Here is a 26,702-nt window from a genome sequence, read left to right on the forward strand (position 1 = left end):
TAAGTTTCACTGATACAAACTGCACAACAGCTCAGTTGCAGTAAGGTGTACCTAAATTGTCAGGGCACTTAGTGGCACCACTGTAGGGTTTATTTTTAAAATTTGAAATGCATGCACGTTTTTTTCAAAGCTGAAGTTGTAAATGATTGGCTTCTCTTTGCAAATGAAAGGATTTGTGTTCACCAAGTGCCCTGCCAGGACAGTCAAATTACCCATTACCAAGTATGCTTCCTTAAACCTCTTAGGAAATGACCAGAGGAAGAGGGAATGTGACACCTCTTTAGCAAAAACAATGAATATCTATTGAAGGTGACAACAGTGAATACTCAGGATCATTTTACAATTAAGAATGCTGGAAGTTATACACTGCAGAGGATCAATGTTTTTTAATTTAAAAAAAATAAATATAATAAATTTAAAGTTCTTACAAGGGTCAGAATATTTAAATGGTGTTTTGGTGGGAAGGAAATAATCCTGATCTAAATAGGCCACTATGAGCCAATGCATTAAAATTATTTTTTAAAATCCCTTGAAAGGCTGAAACTCATTAAGCTCCTTGTTCCAATAGTAAGCAAAAGGTTTAGAGCACTGCAGAACGAGAGATAACAATATTGAGTGAGCCATGAAGCTATGCCACCCCAGTTATAAAACTTTCATCACCAAGTCTCCTGTACATATTGCATCATCCAGAATGTACAATCTGCCACTGTGCTGCAAGTTTAACACTTTGTCACAGGTCAATAGGGAGAACAGATTTTCCATGTCAGCAGATACGGAGGCAGAGTTTAGGTGACATTGCCATATCATAGACTGATATGCCTTAGAACAAAATGGAAAAAAAGCTTCTAAATCGTGGTGTTCACAAGCATTTATATGTAAAAAAGGAAGGGGGAAAAAAAGAAGCACAGTGGGTGTCCCATAATCCTGTTGAAATGCTCCTCTTGTGTGTGGGTGGTGCAGTTTTGGCTACATAACAGCACTCTTGTGCTGAACTGTGGAAGTAAGATTGAAACAAGGGGGACCTGAACAAAAAGTTGCAGTGTGGAATGCTCCTGTTCATAATTCCAGATGCTCACATTTTATACCCCCACCCTGGTTGGATGGTGCCATTTTGGCTACATAAGGACTGACATTTTGAGGACTGAGAAAACTACCAACATGCTTTCAAGTTTCCGAATTAATGGCAATGGAAGCAACAGGTTTAGGGAAAATAAACTCTATGCATCCACCAATATTGTAATATTAAGAGCTGGCACCTGATTTTGCTCCAGATTTGATTCAGCAACACACACACACACAAACTTGCCTGGGATTAGTCAGGAAAAGTTTGTGTCTTCTTTGGCAACTTTTCCCTAGAAAGGCCCAATGTTCCCAAATAGAGGGATCCACAAAGGAAGTCAAAGTGTTTAGGGCAATGAAACACAAATAACTAAGAATGGAGTGACTTCAAAGACAGTAGAGTGGAATGCCCCACTTAGTAAGAAAATCATAGCAAAATAGTTATTATTTGGCTGCTACCATCATGTCTATGTAACTCAGTTGCCATGAATTTATGGGGAATTTACACTGAAGAAAAAAAATAGGCACCCATGTAAACACTGATGTACAGCAAAAAGAAAGCCCTAGTAATATAAGTGACATTTATTAACATTCTGCTATATTTACAGTTTTAACATAATAAAACTCTGAATTACTGCTTTGCAGAAATCACACAAGTGCACATTAATCTATATTTGAATGCACCAGAAATTAGAAAAGCAAGAAGTACAGCTATGTTAGGAACCATTTCAAGTTCTAAAGTCAACAAAAATGGCGATGTGCTTTCTGATTTTATGCACTGCATTATCAAATTATTTTAGGTGCTTTCGCATTTTATACACCACATTATCAAATTCTTTGAATTTGATACCACCAACATATACTATGAGAGTTCCTACCCAAAAAGTGTGCAGTACAACAGTAAGAAATACTGAATACATACTACCAAGAGTTAATACTTGTACCAGCTTCTTAATGCTCTTTCACTACTATGCCTTAAAAACATCCACATGGTACATGTAGATTTTATTTCCAGGTTGTTTTCATTTTATTTTAACAACAGATACATACTATGTGCAGAAATACAGTCAAAACAAATTTCTAAAGTTCCAAGAACACCCCTTCACAATGGCCAGCATTATTACTTATCTTACACTAAGAAAACATATTCAAAGTTCAATTTTAAGGAGAACAAAAAGCAAGACTGACCCCTTCTGGCTGCAGGGCAATAGCTCATGCTATTTAAAGAACTACAAATACTATATAAGGCATTATTAGTAACATCACAGACTTGATTGCAAGAGCCGTTTCAAACATTAGCCACTAATGATTCAATGATTACAGGAGTTCTGCATTAAACTATTAAAATTTTACATCTAGAAACAAATAGAAAGAAATGCTTCTTTTTTCCAACAGTACTTCATTCATTTTAAAGCGGGTGATTATTTTTTTTCCTTCTGTGTTGAGAGTCTTGATTTATTTCCTGCAGGTGTCCACTTAAGGGAGAACTCATCAATGCAGGAAAATGTTGCCAGAAAACATCAGTCTGAAAAAAGCAAAAGCACAGTTACTATTTTAGCTAAGAGAAGGATGTTTACAATCTTAGAATACGTTTTTCATACGCAAATGCACAACTGTTCACTAGTTTTTGAATCCTTTGTTTCTAGTTCCCACCTTGCCTGTTACATTTAATTCTGACCTCATTCCTGTGCCTCTGTGACTGATGAACAAAATGTACACGGTCAAACTTTATTTCTGGTATGGCACAGGAACAGAGGTACAATAAATTCCAACCCTATTCCTCCCACCCACACAAAAAAAAACCTAACCGGGGATGGAGGGGGGGGGGAGAGAAATCTTCTTGATTACATGAGTTTAAGTTTAGAATTAAAATACTTTAAACTAGCAGAATCACCCAGAATCTGGACCACATCAAAAGCATACACCCGTGTGTGTGTGTGTGTGTGTCAGAGTTTGTGTCTCTAAGAGCTACATAATTAGGGCTGAAGAGCAAAAAAGAGGACAGGCCAAGCTGCTGCCAGTCCGAGCTGGGAAAAGAAGTTGGTGGGTGAAGGTGGGCGTGGTCACTGTGCCCACATGCCTCTTTCCCCGGCTTGGGCTGGCAGCAGCCGTGGCCTGCAGAGCAGCCCAAGCTGCCCTCCAACTACGAGTCCAAACAACCCCCCCAACATTTCCTTTGAAATGTAAAAGTCCACTCGGATGGGCATGTTGGCCCCCCCCCCCAAAAAGAGGTTTTTCCCAGACATATGGTATCCCTAGCATAATGGGGGGGGGGGAGAATCAGTAAATTTTCATTATCAAGCAATTTTTATACCTTTTCAAAAGATTAAGATTGGGAACGATATGCTGGATTTTACCATCCAGTTTAAGTAGCTCCAAAAGGAACCATTCACAGGCAAAGGGCGGCACTGTTGTTCATACGTGGCTGCTCACTGTTCCCCCTCCTGCGCTAGGCTGGGTAACTTTTATACAAATTAATGCTAAGCACACCTCTTAGCAGTGTTCTTGCTTAGGCTGCAGGAGGATGTGGGCAGAGTAACCAACTATTACAAGAAACAACATTTTCTTGTCATCAGGGCCACAGGCCTTTTAAAGTTCTCAGGGAATTTAAGAAGACAGAAGAAGAAGAAGAAGAAGAAGAAGAAGAAGAAGAAGAAGAAGAAGAAGAAGAAGAAGAAGAGGAAGAAGAAGAAGAAGAAGAACCTCCAAGAGTGTAAATGGTAAAAACAAGGACAAGTGCTGATCTGGTGTTTTGTTCACAAATTACAGTAGCAGTACATTTATTTCCGATAGACAGGAATCTGAAAGCCCTGCTGATCTTATGGATATGAAACAAAAAAATAAGGAAATTGGCTTTTGCCAACAGGCTTTTGGGAACGGACTGCTCCTAATGAGAGGGCTGGTACAGTGTTTTTTTATTATAATTATTTGTATGGTTTTAATAAGATTTTATATATGTGTGTGTGTGTGTGTGTGTGTGTGTATAGAGAGAGAATGAAAGAGAGAGTTTTAATTCTATCAATGTTTAATTGTTTTTAAATTATTGTTATTTCTATGTTTTTAGTTTTCTTTTTATCTGTAAGCCACCTTGAGTCCCTGTCAGGGAAAAAGGTGGGGAGGGGTATATGGGGGGAGGAGTTATTAGAATACACTGCTTTGTGCTGTTAAGCAAGAATTAAGAGAGGCTGGGTGATTTTGTGTATGAACAAGGACAGTCTAGACATAGGAAGCATGCAATCCTGTGGCTGGCTCCTAAGCCCTTAACTATGGTTACATATGCACCAGCCAATGGCCTCCCACGTGAGCACAAGGTCAAGCCTCCCATTCTACTTAAGATTACTTTCAAGTAAACTCCATGGAACTGAGTCAGGCTTACTTCAGGGTAAACGTGCACAGGATTATACCACACTTCAAATAATCAGTCATCTTTCTAGTCCTGTGAAATTTGTTATAAAGAACCAAGCAGCTTCAACGTATTATTTCTTATTACCTTTCTATTCCCCCTTTCCTTGAAGGAGCTCAAAGATCTGTACATGGCTCTCCCAATTTTATTCTGTACTTACAACAGCCCCGTGAGGTAGGTTAGGCTAAGAAGATAATGATTCCCCCTCTTCCCCTCCCAAAAAAAAAGTAGCTTGAAAAAGCTACATTCAGATAAAAATTGTATTTAATGGTTCCAGCAAGAGCAAAAGAACAAGAGTGACCTACTAGTTAATGGTGTTTCTAACACTGGAACTGAGAAAAAAAAACATAGGAGCAGGGAAGTTTGGAATTCAGTGTGAATTTCAGATCCAAAAGGACTACAGAGGACACCACAAACCTTACTAAGGAAGTAAAGAAACCCTAACCACAGAGTATTTCTCTTTTTTTAAATAGCTTTTTCCAGCTCAAATGTTCTAATGTGGTGGGTGCCAACTGCGTTTCTTACATGGCCCATGTCATGATGGTGGTTGGGTTTGGTTTTTTTAAAGTGTCCCACCACTGCTAAAGAAATCTTCTTTCTGTGTGTGGTCTAGCCATGTATCTCATTAACTACTGGAAGGAAAGGCAAACCTTTTACAGCTTGTGCGGTTGCTGGCCAGCTAAAAAGAAAAGTGGAAAGGGAAAAGTAAGGTTCCGTTTTATAGGATGCATGCTTAATAACATCCAGTTGAAACTTTCATTTTTCCACTACTGTCCTGGACAGAATATCTCCAGGTTTCTCTGGGGTAACAGTTTCTATGGAGTGGCAAGGGCATGTCTTTCAAATATTTTGAACTAAGTACAGTACGCTTTTCTCAGCTTCTAGGCCCTTCTAACCCAGCACTCAACATCTGCTTGGCAGGTGCATACAGAGATTCCCACGGCAAATTTTGTGGTGTCTAGGGCAGGGCAATAACTGGTTTTCAATATCGCGATATATCACCAGTTAAACATTGTGATATATCACAATATCTGAAATAAGGAAAGAACTACGCAGAGGCAAATAGGACAATGTCCTGGCAACTGCTACTACTTACGGGTCGGAAACTGATAAATGATGATATTATCAATCACCTCATGGCCACTTTCAGCAGCAGGCAAGCCAAAATGCATCCATATGAGACTTTTGGTTTTGGGCTTGGCTACCAAATGGTGGACAATCCAAAGTACAGTGATGATTCATAGTGAATACAAATAATCTGGAATCTATTGTGGCATAAGCTTTCATGGACTAGAATCCACTGTATCCCATGCCTTCCTTGGGTTTTGCTCCACCATTTAAGATCCTAGACTCTAAAAAGGCTACCGCTCTCGCAATTCTTGATCTGGGAGACCAGGGCTCGAATCCCCACTCACCCATGATGCCCACTGGGAGACCTTGGGCCAGTTCATATCTCTCAGCCTAACATACCTCACATGTTTGTTGTGTGGTTGAAATGGGGAGGAGAACCATGTAAAGCAACTTGAGCAACTTGGAAGAAAAGGTGATATATAAATGTAATAAAATAAATAAACTCAAGGGTTTCCTGTAAGACACTACCCAGATTCCAGGAAAAAGGAAACGAAAGCAATGTTATCATATGTGTCCTTTCAAATTGGTATAATTTAGTATAATTTAATATTAAATTGGTATAACTGGTATTAAATTGGTATAATTTAATACCAATTTACCAATTAGTGCACATTAGAAGTTGGAGGAAGTGACTTCTACTGAAATAAATGGGACTTCAAAATGTGTCTAGGATCATAACAGCAAATGGTGCTCTACAAATAAAATAAATCAGCCACTCTTATTTGGTGAACAACACTGAAGACGGTATATAGGGTGTGGGATGTCCTGCTTTTTAAATCAAGCAAAGAAACACAAAGAATTAAAGTAGATTCCCCAGAGAATTACCTTTAGTAAATAAAGAGAACTCTAGTCCTGGGAAGAGTGGAAAATGTATCTGGCATCTTCCGAACCTTTGCATAATTGATAAATCCTCTGAGGAACAGGAGAAACCCTAACAAAAAATAACAGAGTTATATTTCACATACACATCTTCCATTCTTCTGAAAGGCAAGGTTCATTCCTACAATTGGTTCCCTCTCATTTAACCAGTTATTGATCCACAGGATTACCCATTCTCTTATCCAATCACTGCTACACTTACCCAGGAACCTGCAGTGAAGGGCTTTCTCAAAATGTTTTCGGATGTCCAACCATATATCTTCTGAACCACTTATATGTTTGTTGATACTCTCAAAGAATTGAAAAAGTTGCTAAACTGGACTTCCCTTTATAGAAGCCATGCTGACTGAAAAACTTGTTCTTTTATTTGCTTAATAATTCCAGCTTCAAAATGACTTTTAACCAACTTTAGAAAAAAGGTTAGCATGACAGGGTCTGTTATTTCTTCAGTTCCCCTTCCCTCTCAGTCCCTTCTTTTTTTTGAGGAAGGGGATATCATATTGGTTACCTTCCAATCCTCTGATAAGGATCAGGTGGCCATGATCAGAAGCACATTTGTACATCTTTGGCTAATGTACCTTTCATTCCTCTCATCAGGAGGCTGAGTTTAATGACGTGGTATACTGTCATTGAAAATTCAGCAGTTTCAATTTTGAGCAAAAGTTCTTGGGTTCACACTATCTGGACCTACTATGGCTTATGGTTATGAACCTTGCATGCTCCACACACTGTTTTGAGTGAGAGAATATACTGAAAGTTTCCATGCCCTGTTTAGAAGAAAGTGCCTCCAAACCTGGCAAAGGGTGGTTTGTTCAAACCATGCTTTGTTAATGAGTCACAAACAACCCAGGTTTTAATGCAATGACAAACAACAGTTTCTTAGAAATCAGAAAAGGAAGTTTTAAATCTCACCACTTCATGCATAGTGGGGAAGGAGAAGTGAACCTGAGGCTCATGTTTGTACCCATGGGAGCATCTCTGCGTCCCCCTTTAATTTTCCTTTCACAACTCTGTTGTCCAAAGTTCCTATTGCTTCCCTGGCTAGTTCCTTGTTCCTGATGTAGTTGAAGAAATATTTGTTTTCATGCCTTTACCAACTTTCTCCTCATTTTCCCCCTTTTCTTGCTTGACACATTTATTTGCTGGAATTAGGAATAATTTTTGTTCTCATTTTGGCAAGACTTCTTCTTTTTAAGGGAAGCTTTCTTGCCTTTTATGGTTTTCTTCACACTATTATTTAACCACACAGCTATCATCATGAACTTGTTTCTAAATCTGTGGTGTTCATTTTTCTAAGCCTGTTATAAATACATCCTCCCAGCTTCCCGAGAGGATCTGACCCACCACTGACAGATTTACTCCGCTTTGAAAAAGACTCTCTTCCTAAATAGTTAACATCACTAATGTTTTTTCCAAGTCAATGAGGGCTAAACTGTGACCCAACAGACCTGTGGAACAAATTCCCCACTTTTTTTCTTCTTTATTTCAATAAGTCAGGTGTGGATGCCAATTTGATCCCAGAGGGTATTTAATTCTTTTCTCCTGTGTTGTTTTAAGAACTTTAGAAAAGCCCTGCTGGATCAAACGAAAGGCCCATCTGTCCTCATAGTGCCCAGATGCCTATGGGAAGCTTGCAATCAGGATCTGAGAACTACAGTATCCCCCCCCCCCCCATCACCACGACTCCCAGGGTTGCTATTATCCCTCAGGGGTGAGGAGAGACAGATACAGCACTGTACCTGTCATTTTCCACAGTCAAACAAGGTTGTGGGTTTCTTATTGCAAAGAATGAAATGTCCACTAGATGGCAGGATTCCTTGAAAGGAACATCTCAAAAATCTGCCAAAGTTCTCTCAAGTGGCCAGCATAGGAACTAATCTAAAAGACTGGTAGAAAAGCCCCTTTCTGAAATCAACATTAAAAATACACTACAATCATTATTACAAGAAAGGAATAACAACTAGATATGAACAGGTTCATGCACGATTCCTAAAGTAAAAACTGAAATGAACGTTTAACACTTACCTAACACAAGGAACACCCACCACAACCAGTACTGACCATCAAAGTAACCAGGGAAATAGGTGGAGAACTAAAAAAAAAAAGCGGGGGGAGAATAAGGTCAATCAGGTTGTAGCTGCAGGATTTTTGCACTGGCATTTTGTTACTAGCAGCAGTTATTGCTGGATAAATTACTGCTATCACACACATTTCTTCTGTAAACTGTTTAGTATAATAATTAAGCAGTCTATAAATTTTGTAAAATTGTACACACACTCCACCAGTAACTCAGGGTTAAGTTCCTAAATCTCTGCAAAAATTAATACTGCATGGCGACAGGACATGATCCGAAAAATCTCTATGTGAAGAGGTAACTCTCCAGATACACACAAGCACTTCTTGCTGCAATGGTCTGGGATGTATGCTAACAAGGTCAGACTTAATCCAGACAAGACAGAGTCCTTTTGGCCAGTAGTAAAGCTAATCTCAGAACCTGTTCTGGATGAGGAATTCTAAGGTGGCAGGTGATGTAAAAGAGCTTCTTTGCCTGAGATCCGTAAGAGCAGCTGTAAATCAAGAATCCACAATACTGTGCTTAATGGCCAAAAACAGAAAGCTCCTGCATGTGCAAAATGCAACTACTGAAATACAAAAGACTGTACAATTAAGGACCAAACATGAGTTCTCTGGCTTCTAAAATCTAAAATCAATTCAATCACATTTTTTTCTTGCACATCCTCAAACTATCGCCACCCTGACACAAACCAGTCCATGAACTGCATACAGAATGTGTTGGGTGACTTCACTGCAACACCAATAACTTCCAGCGGGGAATATAAGCTTTGCAGACAGTAAATCCTTTCAGCCACTCAAATCATTGCTTCTGCATAGGCATTTTCTCTTCTATCTCCACTTCAGAAATTAAAAGGTACAAGGCCAGTGAAATTCTAAATAAGCACCACTTATCAAACAGCTATGTTATACACATGTAGTTTTATCTATCCAACAACAGGCAAGTCTGGCTTTATTAAGCCATGCTGTGATTCAAGAAACCTACACACACACACACACACACACACACACACACACACACATTTTTAACTGGTTCTCAAACCGTGCCAGTAACTTTTATTGCAGTTTTGAATAAAATCTAATCAATAAAATGGGCAGGTCATTTTGGCATACCGTAGCCAGTACTCCGAAGGGCATCTAGTCTCTCCTTACAGTTTTACATTCATCAAAAATGGAAAGTTTACATCACAGCATTTGTTTGCTCCTCTACATCAACCTATCTAACCAATCTGTTCCCACTATTTGTGGGAATACATTACACCAAACACGAGTGATTTTAGTATCCATGCCCTTCGAGACAACATTCACCTCACATAATTACACAGCGAAGTATTTCAGATATCTTTTTTTTCAATTACTCTTCAATGGAGCTGTCTTTTGGTAATCTGAAGCTATGCAAATTAGCTGAAACAAGCACACTGTGCAAATCTGCATAATTTCAATTTCAAAAATCATGTTTGGTGGTTGCAAAGATCATGGTGTTCAGAATTTCAGAATGATTGCACAGGGTTAGTAACTCAATGAAGATGCATTTTCTTCATGTAATAAAGACATATTCATATGCTTTGTACATGTTTTGTCTTTAGGACTTTCACAAAGGGAGGACTCACTGGGGAATTATTTGTTGCAATGTCTATCATACACAGAGCCCCCACCTATTGATGCAGCCTTCTTTTTCCACTCCTCAACTTACCCTGACAATCAAGATCCACTTAATGAGAGACAGACCAAATCCAGAAATAGCCCCATATCTTCCTGCTGCTGAGGTAGTCAGGCAGAAAGAGAGAAAGAATCCAATCCAGTTGAAAAGGAATGCCACTAAGGGGGGAAAAATAGAAAGAATACAGCAATCACAGTTGATTTCAATTTGTGCCAATTGCGGGAGTCACAGAGGTATCTCACTGGAAAACAGGGTGCTGGACTAGAGGGATCTTTGATCTGAACCAGCAATGCACTTCATATGTTTTTAAGCAGAAATGGTCACTCCACCCTTCCATTTTTCTGAAAGTTTCATTCCTAACTTTCCAATATAAAATGCATCCCAAGTAACGACAAATCCCTTCTCTGCCCAGAAACGGCTGGCTTGTCATAAAAGTTGCCCATCTGCACTAGCAAGGACAGCAACCACACCCCAAGCAGGCATGTAGCACACAATCAACATGGAAAATCAATATTCAGGTGAGACAGTCTACTATATGGACGAACCACCTCTTTGAAAAAAGAAAGTAAAATGCTAGTTCAATCATGTTAACAGTTCTGTCACAAAGACTCAGGTGTGTGTTTTTTAGTGTACTTACTGAAGAAAGTCAGCATGAAAATGCCGTCATTTCCTATCCTCAGCTGGTCAGTATCGTCAAAGTCATCCCGTGCCACAAAGTCCTCCTCCTAAGACAGAAATAATTCAAGATGGGTAGCAAATGTCAGACAAACTAATTTACCGGCATTAGGTTTACAATACTTTCCCCCAAAAGAAAGCTAAAGTGCAGCTACCGTCAATGCTTACTCTTCCTTGAAAATCGCATGGTTGAGATACCATAACTAAAGGCACATGACACAAAATCATCACACTTACCCTCCCAGGAACTAAAGGTATGGTAGCTTCTGCCTTGGTTCTCTCTGCTTCATCGTAAGTAGGCAGGGTTGTGGCTACATTGTAAGATGGGGGATTAGGAAACCCAGCCTCATCTTTATAATCAAAATACACTGCGGGGGAAATAGATAGGAGAGATAGGTTAATTATTAGAATACCTACATACTAAAAATTACAACCTAATATTTCTTCCTGATAATAAAAAAATAAGGATAGGTGAAATGATTATAGTGAAAGTATTGTGTATATGGCAGCAACCCAGCTTTATGACACCTAATGTGGCTAATTTGTGACCTTTCAGATGGCACTGGACTACAGTTGCCATCATTCCTGACCCCTCGCTAGGTTGGCTGGGGCAGATGGGAGTTGTAGTCCAACAGCATCTGGAAAGTCACTGATCAGCCACCCCTGCTCTGTGGTCTTTTATTCAGGTATAGAAATGGATAAAGCAGGATTCCTTGTGCACAACCTCGTCAGACAAATCAGTGTTAATTTGCTTTCCAAAATGCAAGGTTGTCAAGGCTAGGCTGATGTAAATGATGAACATAATCATATAATGAGTGTCACTTAGAAGTAGATTATGGTGTTTTGATTCATCTTATTAATTCTACACTGCATGCAAATATATTCCCAGGTGCCAATTTGAAACCCAGATGGCTTGGAACTTTGCAGGATGATCATAGCCTGTCATAACAGCTGAGCACAACCGAAGCACGTCTGCAGAATCCTCACAGATATAATGAAGACTTGGAGAAAGATGCACTCTGCAAGCAGCAAGGAATAATTATCCATGGTTTCATTATTATTTTTTAATATTTATTGAAAGTTTAAAATTACAGAAAAAAGTGTAAAAAGAAAAAGAAAAAGAGATTAAACAATACAAATCAATACATATAAAAAAGAAAAAAAGAACAAAACACACAATACATCAAGACCAAAAACAAAAGCAAAAAAGTTAAAAATAGATCCAATATTTCCATATCTTTGTCTTTCATTAACTTGTTTCATCGACCTCCTCACACCTCCCTTTTTTGTATTCTAGTTATTCATTATTTCAGCAAATCCTTTCCATCTTTCACTATTTTCTGTCATTTAATTGTCTTAATTTATTTTAACCTTATCTTACCATAAAAAACCCTAAAACTTAAAACTTATTTGTACATAACTCCTTATAACATTTCTACTAAAGCCATATAGTTTCATTCCAACATTTTTCTAACGCTCATAAATTTTTCAATATTTCTCTAAATAATTTTTTTAAACTTTCTTCCAATCTTCATCCACCGTCTCTTCACCCTGGTCTTGGGTTCTGTCAGTCTTTTCTATCCATTCCATCTAGTCCATCAACCTGGTGATCTCCTGTCCGAGGCTCTTAACTCTTTTCCATGTCCCTTCTGCAGATCTTCTTCATATTTATACCTACACTTTACTTTGTCTTCTGCTGATCTTGTTCTTAATTTCCTTCCTTTGTCACTGAGGAGTAGATCTCGGGAAGACTCCAACCTAACAATGTCTTTATCCCTTCTCGACAGGTCAGCCCATTCTCCATAGACAGGGCCAAAATCCAAAAAATAATTCAAAGCATGTTTCAAAGTCCCTCCAAAGTTGAAGGCCCTCGCCACTCCAATCTCCCCCTGGCCCAAAACCAGATCCCAAAGGCCAGAACATCCCTGCATAAAGGGATCTTTCCAACTTTCCTTCTCCAATCCAAGCGGGACTCCATCTCTCCAAATCTGGCTTTCTCCAGATTCGGTCTTCAAAAGCAACAGCTTATGCTCATACAAGGCCGAGGCTCTCTCCACTTGTATTACTTGAGGTTCAACAACAACCTCCTCCTTTGTCTTCTCCACAGCTTGCCATGTCAAAGCAGATTCCTGGGTCAGTTCCTGAGTAGTTTCTTTATAAGTATTCACTTTTTGTCCCCAATCAATCCTTTTTTGTCCAAAATTGTCAATGCTAGTAGTCATCGCATCCATCTTCTCATGAAGCTGTTCCAATAAAGCACTTGTTTTGCAAAAAGCAATCACTAAGGCTTCTTCTGTCCACATTCTTGTCCAAGGTCAATGTCTAATTCTCACCGTCTTTAATCTCTACAGCTGGAGAATTCCCCAGATCCACTCCTGCAACAGTTTCAAGAGCTCCCTCTAGGGGAAACAGTTTCTATTTGTATCCGTCTTTTTAAAAGCAGGTCCAGCAACAAAGTTAACAAAGTTAATTTCGATTTTCAGATATTTTGCTCCTTTCAAGTGCAAAAGGAAACATTGGAATCAATATGTTTCTCTTGTTTAACTATCTGTCAACATACGTTTTATTCACAGTCAATGAACTTTCCCAATACGTCGCTCCCTGGCAGCCCGTTCCCAGGTTCAAAACGGTGGTAATTTATCTTTCTTCACTCTCTCTCCTGCAGGCTTAAACAATCTAAACTTTCCCCCTCTTCTCCTGCTTCCAAAGGGGGTTTAGTAATTTTAGCCGATGGAGATTTAATCCTTTACAAAAGACTTTCCAGACTTTAGCTTGCAATGTCTTTGCTTCAATCTATTTACAAAAGCGGAAGGCGGACTTCCTGTTTGGAACCTTCTCGCTTCGGTGCCAAATTAAAGATGTTTAGTAATCCAATTTTCCGTTCTACTCACGGGTAGTTGTTTAAAGTCCAATTGTCCACAGGAAAAAGTCAGCGCTCTCCGGCAACAGCAATGCGGCTTCACTTCGTGAAAAAAGCAATCGATTCGAAGCACCGCACCGCTCACCCCACGTCGCTCCGGATCCCCGAAACCGGGTTTCCCCGCGAGTAGGGGAGGCGCAAAATGTGCCAGCCGAATCCCACGTCCACAGGCTTCTCCCGCCTGTGGTTTTTAATGGGTCTCCGCCTCGCCGTGGCGGTCCAGACCCTGATTTCCACGAAGCGGATTCCTCCCGGTCAGAGGAAATCCGCCATTGCCGGAGGCGCTAACCCGGAAGTTAATTACCCATGGTTTCAAAGTATGTTCAGAGGTGGCAACAGAATTTTTGGGTCCACAACACTATGTAGAGCAGACTAGTCACCCAGCTGCAAAAAAACTCTCCCTCTCCCTTTCCTGATACACACACCATTAGCATCAAGTTTTACAGCCACAAATGCAGTATAATATAAATTGGCAACAGAATGAAATGCTACTTTCCTCTCTATGCTAAGACAGAGCACTCAGGAATGTAAGATGAGCCAAGAAAGGTGGTTTATGAAATCACATTATTTTCCCATGAATTTGTTGCCTGCACATAACTTTGCTATCCTTCCAACCATTAGCAATGATAATTAACTAATGAAAATCAGTGAGCATTTAAAAAAAAAAAATACCTGCGTTCTCCCCAGAAATGCTGCTGTAAGGTGGTGGGAAATCATTTACAATTTGCAGGTTCTCACAAGGCTCCTCCTCATTCTGCAACTAAACAGAGACATTTTTGGTTTTAACATGGCAAGGACAAGATGAAAAGTGCACATTTTTTATCTTAAAGGCATAGATAAAAAGAAGTCAGATTAATTTCAACTGTGGCTGCAGAAATTAGATGCCAACGGAGTATTCTTCCTATTAATAAACATACTTTAAAATGTTTTAAATGGTGTATAGATGTTTCATAAATTAAGAACATTTAATCAATGATTTAAATCACGATTTAATTCCCCAGTTCCCCTCCCAGAAAATTTATATAATTGAGTCAAGTTTCTAGTTTTAAAATTATACATTTCCTAAACAAGAATGCATACTTTCTGGCTACTGTAGCAATTACATGTACTGATTTGCAACTCAACGGAGTCTTTATATAACATGGGAGCATAATCCAGAACATTTGACCAAACAGATCATGCATCTTTGTGCAACAGAATTGTGACTACTTAGAAAAAGGAGTATGGTTAGTTCTCTTTGTACATTTGCAAGGATACTGAGCAAGATCATATACTTGAAGGCTAAGTTTACAATCCTATGCATATTTATTTGAAAGTTAAGTTCCACTGAATAAACTGGGACTGAGTAACATGCATAGAATGGAGCTGTAGGTATCCAGAATTGTTAAAAAGCAATGGCAAAACAATGTTTCTCCATGAGATAGAAAGTAAATGCCCATGCTGTTTGGTTGGTAAGGGTCACAAATATTCTACAACACTGACGAACTCAGATAGCTGGAGTAAAAGGTCATCCACAGATTTGTTTAAATAAATAAATATTGCCTCTATGGATCTGGGGAGTTACAATACCGTATCTCCTGGATTATATGCCCACAACCATAGAAGGCAACGAATAGTGTGTAATTTCTCCCCATAGTTCTCTATTTTACATTCAGGAGGGAATGTTCTCTTTTTTACACTGAAGGGGCCCTTAGAGGAAAAGCTGTAGCTCAGTGGCCGAGCACATGCTTTGCATGAAAAGCATCCCATGTTCTATGCCTGACATCTCCAGGTAGGTGTGGGAAAGAAGACTCCTGGCCTGAAACACTGGATAACCACTAGCAGTCAGTGTTGACAATACTGAGCTAGGCTGACCAGCTCTGACTCAGTAGAAGGCAACTTCCTGAGTGCCCAAGTACAGGTTTTAACTGCTGATTCAGATATAATTTCTGTTATGATGAAGAGCCTGTGTGAACTTTAATCCTGGGCACTCTCTCCCCTCTTCCTCCATAAATGGAAGGAGGAGAACAAAAGCTTCCACTTTCATTTTAGAACTTTCCACAGCTCCCTGTTACATTCTAACTCAGGGAAGCATTGTGTGTTCTAACTACAGTGGTACTTCGGGTTAAGCACTTAATTCGTTCCAGAGGTCCGTACTTAACCTGAAACTGTTCTTAACCTGAAGCACCACTTTAGCTAATGGGGCCTCCTGCTGCTGCTGCAACGCTGGAGCACAATTTCTGTTCTCAATCTGAAGCAAAGTTCTTAACCTGAAGCAATATTTCTGGGTTAGCGGAGTCTGTAACCTGAAGCGTATGTAACCTGAAGCGTATGTAACCCAAGGCACCACTGTACAGCCTATATTGACTGCAGTATTTAACAAAGGACCCAACATTTAGCGAGTAAGCAATTAAGGAGAAACAGAAATATAACTAGGACTCAATTCTCCTTGTGATTTGGTTAAAAGGTTAGGAGGGGACAGAAAATGATGTATATAAGTAAAACTACAGAATAGTAAGGGAGAGAGCTGAAGAGCTGTGGTTGAAGAATTGAAGAGAAAGAGCTAACAGACCTAGATAGCTTTAAAGAATGCCAAGAGACCTAGAAACTCAACTATAGAGTATAAATTGTTAAGTATTGGCTTGGTTAGAAAAACAGTCTCTAGAATAGTTGGATGTGTTTATGTGTTTCTTTTTATATGCTCTTATAGGTAACTAAGCAAAATGCTAAACTAGTTTTCTTTTCTCTAAAATAGTTTTCCAAAAAATTATTTGTCTGATGCTTTACAAAAACTCTGAGATAAAAGAACAGTTTGTTTCGGTTGAGAACTTGTTATTCACCTCACACTTAAGTGCCATATGACCCTTCTCAATAAAGGAAGTATACTGGCCCAATTAAAGAAAAATAGGAACTGCTTGGTGACAGTGGTGAAGGAGGGATGGGTTTGGTTGCCTCCCTTCCTTCTCAAGATGCACAACAAAGCCTGTGACACCACAGGAGCAGAGAGCAGTCTGAGTCAACCATTCCTGGCATAAAGCAATTGTTTGCAGCAAGAATTGTGGAATGACTAGGCTGAAGTGGAAGGCCATGCCTAGGGATGGTGTTTCCTTCCCCCTCTCAGCTTCCAGTTAACCCAGAAGAACATGGAAGACTGCTGCTAAGCTGGAAATCATCTCTACTTCCTGCACCACCCAAAAAGAGCAACGATGGTGTGGCAGAAAAATAAGGGAGGGGTGAGAGGGGAAGGTGGCTGCAGATGGGAAATGGCAGACCAGGACTTGGCTTGCAGACCACCAGTTGCAATCATTAACTTTAGTCTATGGCTCTGATAGATAGCTATGAGGGACAGGAGTTATGGTACTGGAGCAGCTACATGTTGTATACATTTGCAAAAAAATGGACAGCCATTAGATAAATGAGAAGTGATTACTTTGAATATATTTCTGTGAACAGGAAGAAACAGTCAGAAGAACCTGTGAAAGAAGTGAGAATGAAATCTGAGGCCGTGCACGCAATGAAAGAAGAAATGCCACAGACATGGTTAAGGTAATTCCCCTAGAGAAATGGGAGAACTGCTGCTTTTGCATTCTAGATGCAAGAAGGAAAGGCATGCTGGAGGCGAACGGGGGGGGGGGGGAGATCATTTAAGATTTAAGTGTCAACCCTGGGAAACCATTGAAAAGGTGACATAATAATATCAGATAGAAAGAATGACAGAATGAAGGAGGAGGAAAGGTGGAGATTAACAACCAAGAAAACATGCTGACAATTCTGTTATGCAGAGTAAAATAAGTTTTTTTTACTTTTTTATTCAAGCAAATTCCACCGATGCTGATAGTTATATGTGTGCATACGCACGCACACACACACACACGGAGAAAATGAGAGTAAAATAATAGTGGTGTTGAATTATTCTGTTAATATGCTGCAATTTTGTTATTTTGCCATGATATTTATAATGCACCAAAGTCTAGGTAATTTAGATGCAATACATTTTTCAAAGTCCAGAAAGTTACATGGGCTCTCCTTACAGGCCCCTTCCTTCCTTCCTTCCTATTCAGTTGTTCTATTAAGAGGCAAGCTATAAATTCCAAGACTCAACATTACATCTTGCCAGCAACATGAAAATGATCCTCCTCTTAATGGACAAAGCACACAGCCTCTTTTTCAACAATGCCAGCCATCTAAAATCAGCTAAGTGCTTATTAGCACAGTAAAGATTCACATAGTAGGAAGATCATATCATACACTTTTACATGAACAAATGCTGCTCTAATAGCATAAAACTGGCCAGTTGTCACTTGCAATACGGTTTTATTTTTTGAGAATTAGCAACTGGATGGTGAGGAACACAGAAAGGTAGAAAATAAGGCCTGCTCAAAGTTTGGGGTAACCAGGATAATGACTGTTTTGTGTTTTTGCAACTGGTGAAGTGGGTTTACTTTAAAATGGAGGTGGCTAACCTTTTCTGCCCAAGGGTCAAGGCAACCCTTTCCAGAATCGCATGCCAGCGGAGATTGTGGCAAAATATCAGCACAGCACTCTCCTCCAACAGCATAATTTGTATGTAAAAGTGCCCAATTACAAGAGATTCAAAAACGAAACTGGCTCTCTCTTTGTTCTTGTTATTTCTGTCAGTTAATAATGGCATGACTAGAATCCACTTCTGATCTATACTACTGCAATATATTCTCCTATCAGGTCTTCCCTTTCCACCTTTCTCCATTAACTTCTGATCAAAATCTGACCACCTGGTTAATGTAATGCCCATGTCACTATGATCACATTTCCTCATTGTAATATTTTATTCATTGGCTCCAGGCAGCATTCAGTTTGACTTGCAACTTTTAAATGCTCCTCCTTACCTTTCTTTTCTTATCTCACATTAGTCCTGCTTTTTTCATTTGTTGCACACTCTTCTTTTTTCCATCTGCTTTATCTTTGCATGGGTTCTTTCTCAAACCCTGCTCATCCTCTCTTCTTCGCCATCACTGAGAGCAGCTCAGAGTGCTCCAGAAAAAGGAAGCAGCACTCCAATTTGCTATAATGTTTCCCAAGTGCAGGTGATAACAAAAGGGCCATGAAACATTGGAACAGCCGCGCAGTGTTTTTCAACCTTGGGTCCCCAGATGATGTTGGACTACAACTCCTATCATCCCTGAGCTCTGGCCTTGCCAGCTAGGGATGATGGGAGTTGTAGTTCAACAACATCTGGGGACCCAAGGTTGAGAAAGGCTGGAAGAGTTCCTTCCTGTTTCTGGAGTGCTCTTTTCTGTTCCCAATGGTAGTTAAAATAACATCATAAAAGGGAAGGGTGCTTTGCTGTTGAGCACCCACAGAAAATTGTATTCAGGGCAGGAAGGCTGTCAAAAACATTATGATGGGTCAGATCAGGCACATGGGCCAGTAGTTAATTACTCTTCCTTTAAAACATGGAGATAGGGCAAAACAGACCAATCCTAACCCCCCATGTCTGCTGAATCTAAGGGGTTAGAATTGGTTCAAAGTGCCCCATCTACCAGTGGAGAGGAGCACCACTAAAGGGAGGCACCTCCATTCACAGAAGCTCTGCAGGCATAAATTTACCACTGGCAGTACTTCTGCCAGAAGCAGGCCCTGAAACAAGGCATTCCAGCAGTAGAGGACGTCAGGAGTCAAATGAATCTGAAGGCCCTCTGCTTCTCCAAGAGGCTGCAAGATCCAGGGCCATCAACTATACCAATCTGGACCTGGTATAGTACCCCCACAAGCAAACAAAGAACCAATAAAAAAATCTCAATATAAAATAAACCAATGCAGGGAATTAAAAACAACAAGAAGAAAAACTATCAGAATGAAGAGAACACCCACCCAATCTCATTCCTTGGCCAGGACAAGTCACCAGGGCCTGGGAGGTGCTGGAATATCTGCAACTTCACTTTCCACTCACCTTGTTCTTAGGACTGCTCTATAATCCTTCTAGCTCAATATGAAAATGCGTAAATTTCTGAGTACATTTTTTTGCTAGGTACTCCTTAATTCTGATACTATTCATGACATTTTAAAATGATGTGGCCTTTTCATTAGGTATTTGCGCCTCTTACTCTTATTCAAATTACTCAGATTAGAATGTGTAAACAAACCTGTGATTGGTTTATTCTATTTTAATGGAAAATGGGTACTTGGTTCACTAGCCATTAGGATGCTTCTTTATTTGAAAAGAAAAAGGTCAGGCCATTACAATTTTCATATTCACATTCACAAAGCAATGTAGAAAGGGAAAACAAAACAAAACACAAACAACTGGCATTTAAACTCCAATTAAATTAGAAGAATGGTCAATATTTCCTAACCTATGTTTTTCTTTCATTCCTTCTAGTAAAAGCTAATCCATTATTCCTCAAGAGTTTTAACACAACAAACCTCTCATGCGCATGCAACAGCAGAATCAATACAGGCATTACCTTACAACTGCTTATGTACATATCTAGAACAATGCAAGCCTTCATACCAAAACTATCAAAGAAAGCTGGAATATTAAACATAGGCTTCTATTTCTGAATACTATTGCCTTAACTTGTGTACAAAAATTAATTATTGGTCCCAGAATGACAAATCATGAGAGCCTCTAGATTGCAGAGATACCACTCCTCAAATCTCATCCTGTTGCTATGGCAACATAAGGGAGTTCTCAAAAGATCTCTACTAGGCATGTTTAAAATACACCATTAGCACTTCACAACAAAGCATGTAAAATACAACCCATGTATCTCAATCCATATGAAGGTAATGTATTATTACATCTGAGGATTACTGCCAGTCATTTCTTTATTAGCTCTAGCTTTCTGAACCATATATCCTCATCAATGTGCCTCTTTACTTTATGTCATAGCTGTATATGACTACTACATTTAGAAACATACCTGCTGAAGAGCAAGGTGATTTGCTCCAGTTTATGGACGCTACCTCCTGTAGGTGAGGCAGTATACATGATGCTGCCAATTAAGGATTATTAAATGACACAACAGGAAGACACACACACATCAAACAGAAGCAGAAGTCACCTAGATTGTCATTTGTTCAATGCTGAAAGAAATAAGAAGGGTCACACCCACACTGTAAAAGCCTCATTTCACCAGTCCTACCCACATCTTTTGTCATTTTCTAGCCGATGTCTTTCATTTTTCAGCATTCAGCCATTTTGAAACATCTAGGTACCTCATCCCCAGATGTTGCCTCTACACTATTTTAAATCATTCCACATTATTACCTTCCAAATGATCTGTAAAGATCAGTTGCTTTTATATGTACTAAAACTGTTATGAAGTTTAAATGTGCACTATGCCAGTCACTGACAATAAGGAATTACATCTAAGCAAGTGAGTGGCAGAAGAGTGATGGCTTCCAGTGGGCAGGCCACTGCCATGTTCAGGATCCCAGTGTTGCCTGAGGAGACCTCAGATTCAGACACCTCATGAGTCAGTCTACTCTGTGAGGATATCTCAGCACACCCTTCTATGCTGCCTCAGCCTGAGGATGTGGGCCTCACATCAGTCCTGCACTCATTCTAGTTTTTTACACTTGCTCCAACTTGAACTTATCATTGACAAATCAAATTGGATATATAACCATTGTTATTGTTGTTATTTTAATTTCTATACCACCTTTCATCTGAGGATCACAGGGCAGTTTACAATATAAAAACACAAATATATGTAACATAGTAAAAAAAAAAAAAACCAATACCCCCACCCCCCCAGTTTAAAAGGTCATTCCTGCTAGGATATTAACATATTAAATATCTACTACATTTTGAACGACAATCCTATGCGTACCTACTTCACATGGGCCACAAGCATTCATAGGATTGTGGTGTAAGAACAGCATGTGTCTTCTTTGCGAGTACATCATTTTGGCAGGACTTGGTCATCTTGCAATCAAATGAGATCTAATTGCTCTACTCTGCTTGTAGTACACTATATTCTGGAATCACAAAATTCTGTAGAACTGGTTGATACTGAAATCTGAATTGTGAACACTGATGTTTAATTCCAGGGATGGGGGAACCTGCGGCTCTCCAGGAGTTGTTGGACTACAGTTCCCATCATTCCTGACTATTGGTCATGCTAGCTGGTGCTGTTGGGAGTTGGAGTCCAACAACCTCTGGAGGGCCACACATTTACAAAATCGCATTTGTGTTTTGTCCTCTCTTTCCTTTTCCTTCATTTCTCTCTCTCTCTTTTCAATGCAAGCTTTTATCAAGGCTCTGGTGGTTGGTAATTTTGATTGTATGATCTTTTAAAACACCATGGAAATTTGACTGTGCAACATTAAAAGGTTAAAATGGAAACTTACCATCATCACACTGCATGTTTTTATAAAATAACTGAATTCAGTGTGGCTAATTCTATAATATGTTTAAGTTTTCAGAATAATCCTACCTGGTCTGGGGAGGGGCAATCAAGGCTGGGTGAACTGCCAAATCCCAAACCTTGCCAGGCTGATGCTGTGAAGGGCACATGACATTTTACCCCCCACACCTACTGTCAACAGCTTTCTTTATTCAAGTTTTTTCATCCCATTGCATACCACAGGAGAGAAAATAAAGATCCAAAACCTCCTCTAATCCATCCCCAACATGTCTCCTTTTTGTCCTTTCCGCCACTGGAGAGAGACAGCTGCAGTTTTCTACAGTTGCAATGAATAGGCCTTCTACTCTTCCCACAGAGGAGATTTCCAAAATCCCATTGCTCACCCTCAGGACACCCTGTGAGGGACCATAGGATTGTACCCTATATCACATTTACTTGGGCTTTTCATGCACCAGCAGCAAGTCCTTATTCACATTAATTTCTCCAGAAATTTTAGTAGGGTTCAACCCAACAGGGTACATTTTACATTTTAAAAATTGTAATAAATTCGACAGATAAGCATGGTAGGAAAACAACTACAGGATAAGCAGTCCTATTTTTTCAAGCTTTGCTAAGTACCACTAATGAAAGAAGATAACACCCAATCAATTTTACTGTTATTGATTGTACAAATTGTAGAGCTTTTTTAACAGCCACAGAATATGAAATGTATAACCTGTTGGATCATTTTTAACAATAAAACTATATGTAATGCATAACCTCTTGGATCTTTTTTAACAACAATACAGTATGAACTGTATAAGCTGCAAATAAGTCAAACATCTTATTTCCACTTGAGAGGCCCAAATCTGAGGTACAACAGGGAAGTTGAAGAAACAGCTATACAAAATCAAAATCTGAAATATATACTATGAGGTGCTGCATGATTTGGTAGAAGATCTAGTGTAATGTAGTAGACATTGCTGGGAATTGGACATAGGTTCAAATTCCCATACAACCATAACACTCACTTGGTGACCTTAGATCAGTAACTAGCTCTCAGCATAACCTACATCACAGAGTTATTGTAAGAAAAAATTAAGAGGAAACTCCATGTATATTGCCAAGTTCCTTGAACAGAATATGCAAGTAACTAAAAAACAAAGTAGTCCAGTATGTTCACGTTCACTGATACTAATTATTGTTAGTAACTAATATTCTGTCCTGAAAATTTTAATATGTTTCCTTCACAAAGTGTAATGTTAGGACCATCATTTATGCTGGTGGTGGGCAATATGTAGTCTGGAGACTGTTCTCAGAATCCTAACAAATTAAATTTATAAATTCAAACTCAAATCCTCATCTGGTGAAGCATGGCTGAAAATATGGGGTGTGGGGACCTGTTTACAGAATTTGCAGAAATGAAATAAAAAGTAGAATACATTAATTAAATCTGAAAAATTCCATAATTTTGAGCATAGGGTGCTAACACAGCTAGAGCTCATATTAGGAGGGAAGAGCGCTTATCTCTCTTTCCAACAATGTCATCTAGTGCCAACAATCATGTGCTCTAACAAAATACCACACAACTAAGAGTGTTAAAAGGCCATGTGCTATCACAGAAATGCATGTCTTCTAGAGCTAATCATCAATCACTCATCAGACACATCTAAATTTTATGTCGCTGCAAGGAAGACAGAGTCATTTTTAGGCCTAGCATACTGTATGCTAAACTACATGTATAAGCATTAATTCCAAATAAAATAAGTTTCCTCCCTCTAACCTGAGAAATCTAGCTTTGCTTGCAAGACTCCCTTCAATAGGGATCTGAAACTGCTGAGTAAGCAAATTATGAGTAATTATTTGTTCAGCCCCAAAAAAATGTCCTCAAAAAGGCACTAATAGACGACCATTTGTTGCCTTGAAATTTTCAGTCCAGGAATAAACAGGGAAAGGGTCAACTCAAAACATAAAACCAACCGATTAAAACAAGAGTAAAGTAAAAACAAAAAGCTGCATCGTTATTTTTATATGTGGTTGTTAGTGGGAAGATACCCACTTATAGAAATCTCCCTGCTTCCATATATTTAGGTTGCAAACAAAGACTAACAACTATCATTTCTCCTTGGCTCCCACCAACTGCACTCAGGAAAGCATAAACAAAGGCATCCCAGTGACAGTTTGGGCCTTTTCAGGGCACTAAATTTACTGAAGCACTGGAAATTCTGTAATTCCCATGAAGAGGAAATATGCTGAAAATGTCTTCAGAGTTTTGGACAGAAGAGACCTTGGACAGAAGAGACAAAACACAATCCCAAATGCTGGAATTCAAGAGTGTTTTGGGGTTTCCCAAACCTGGGCCTCCAGCTGTTTCTGGACTACGACTCCCATGATCCCTTGCTAGCAAGACCAGTGGTCAGAGATGACGGGAACTGTAGTTCAAAACCAGCTGGAGGCCCAAGTTTGGAAAACCCTGGCACAAGGTGGGCTGGGAGGCTGTGTTTACATCTCAACATTGTGAACATTTAAGGATCATAGGAATGCATAACGCCCCTTAACCTAAAAACAACAAACGCCCGCAAACTGGTGCTGCTGGATTTTTACTGCTTACATTGGAAAACTCGGGATTGGCGAGCGGGGGGGGGGGTGGAGGTGACAAACGCCAGGATCGAATTGCTTTCAGGATCTTTTCATTGTATTCGATGTCAATTAATCCGGGATAACTACCAAGCCATCTCCGCATCACTGGCAATCGAGGCTGGTTAAAATCCCCGTATAATAAGAAGTACACACTGAAAGGCCGGGGGGGGGGGCACTTATACCCCCTGCTACTCTGCCTTTAATGACCCGACTGTCGAGGGTGGGAATGCGAAGGCAGCCGGGCAACTCGCTGATCTTAAAAACACGGTCCCTCCCCAGCAAAGCGAAGGGAGGCTTAACTTAGGGCCTCGTATCCCCGAGCCAAAGGGCCTCCCCGCCGTCTTCTCATCGGGGCGGCTTCCGCTTCTGGCCTTCAGAAGCAAGGGGAGGGGGAACCGGGGTGGGCGATCCGAAGCAAGGGGGCGGGAAAACAGATGAAACGGCCCCACAAATGAAGGGCCAAAGCAGCAGCAGCAGCAGCTGGAGACGGGGAGAGGGGACGACCCTGTTCTGGAGTAGATAGGAAAAAAATCAAGATTAGGCCCGTGACGGGGGGGGGGCAGAGAGCGATTCCCCCGCTCCTTCCGGGCTCGGCTTCCACGTCTTCAATGTGGGTCGTAGACAAGCAGCCTCTCTTCCCCCCCCCCCCCAGATCCCCACAAGCTCCTTCTTCGTTTCGCTTCCCGCGGCCTAAGAAGCCTCGGCGCTGCCGTGCTCCGTCCTGCCCAGCGCATTCCTCACCTGCTGGTATCGGCCGCCGCCGCTGCTAGGCTCGCCTGCTGCTGCTGCTGCTGCTGCTGCCGCCGCCGCCATGGCGCTGGGCAAGAAGCGAGCGTGCTGAGTGAGGCGGGAGAGAATTAGCCTGGAGTGCCGGGCGCAGAGAGAGAGGGAGAGAGACCGGGCGGGGGCCCCGCTGGGGACGGTTCACGCGAACTCCCGTCCCCGAATGGGCGCTGCCGGGGCTGGTCTTGGCCGAGGAGGAGGAGGAGGGCGGCAGCCAGCCAGCTAGGTCACTTGCTGCTGCTGCTGCTGCTGCCTGCTGAAGCGCCAACCCCTTCTGGTCGCCGTCCTCCTCCCCTTCCTCCGTCACACTCCTCCTCCTCCTCCTCCAGGCAGCCGCTCTCGTGCTGCTGCCCCCTCGCCATCCCCGGCGCAGCAGCGCCTCCGACGGCCCTCGCGCCCGCTCTTTCCCCAGGCCGCGGCGCGAACCTTCCACACAAGAATCCCTCGCGGCTTCGTTTCTCCTCCTGGTTTCATTTGGTCCGCAAGGACCGCGCAAAATCTCTCGCGGCTTTTCGCATCTCGTGAACCGATCTGATGCCAGTGTTCCTCCCTTGAGCTCGTTTTATCATCGCCATGAGGCGTGAGGAGAGTGTTTCGCCGCAGATCTTGAAATGCGGACAGTAATAGCGACGACACCCTTCCTTGGGTCCAAGCAGTGCCGGATTTACCTATAAGCTAAACAAGCTATCGCTTAGGGCCCCACTCTCTTGGGGGCCCCAAAAAAAAGTAAAGGGGGGAAAAACTGGGTGTACATTTCCAAAATATAAGATAAAAAACAAATAAAATAAAACCTACATACAGCAAGAGTACCTATTAGGTACATAAATTACCATATAGCATATATTCAACACAAAAAAGCAACAATTTGTTGTTGACAAAGGACAGCTGGACATATAAAGGGTCCCACTACCTTCAGTAGCTTAGGGCCTCATCAAACCTAAATCCGGCCCTGGGTTCAAGTGATGGCCCCAGTGATGGAGCTTGCAGGAAACAGGCCCTTTAACTGAGGTGCATGGCAGCCACATTTGCTTGCCAGCGCCCTGCCACCAAGCAGTGCCATCATCTGAACAGACACCCCCACCTCACCCAGTGATTATAATTTATAACCACATCATTCGGACTGTGCCAGAATCCAAAAACCAGTTAACTCGCCCGAAGAGCAGATAAGAG

General features: G+C 40.7%; 1 protein-coding gene and 1 long non-coding RNA gene across 2 annotated transcripts; one reads left to right on the forward strand and one right to left on the reverse strand.

Annotated features, from left to right (window-relative positions):
* Positions 1–1,626: 1,626 nt before the first annotated feature.
* On the reverse strand, positions 1,627–25,762 carry NDFIP1 (Nedd4 family interacting protein 1). The gene is made up of 8 exons (XM_080997296.1): positions 25,491–25,762; positions 14,473–14,560; positions 11,118–11,248; positions 10,843–10,930; positions 10,239–10,363; positions 8,498–8,564; positions 6,419–6,524; positions 1,627–2,584 (listed from the first exon to the last, which is right to left on the reverse strand). The coding sequence occupies exons 1-7, from the start codon at positions 25,560–25,562 to the stop codon at positions 6,421–6,423; spliced, it is 675 nt and encodes a 224-aa protein (XP_080853422.1). The 5' UTR covers positions 25,563–25,762; the 3' UTR covers positions 1,627–2,584; positions 6,419–6,420.
* On the forward strand, positions 10,375–14,424 carry LOC308472440. Its single transcript, XR_013983519.1, has 2 exons — positions 10,375–10,723; positions 11,770–14,424. It is a non-coding gene; the product is annotated as an uncharacterized lncRNA (long non-coding RNA).
* Positions 25,763–26,702: the final 940 nt, after the last annotated feature.

This window comes from Podarcis pityusensis, assembly GCF_964106645.2.
Source record: "Podarcis pityusensis genome assembly, chromosome: 2".
Taxonomy (NCBI): Eukaryota; Metazoa; Chordata; class Lepidosauria; order Squamata; family Lacertidae; genus Podarcis; species Podarcis pityusensis.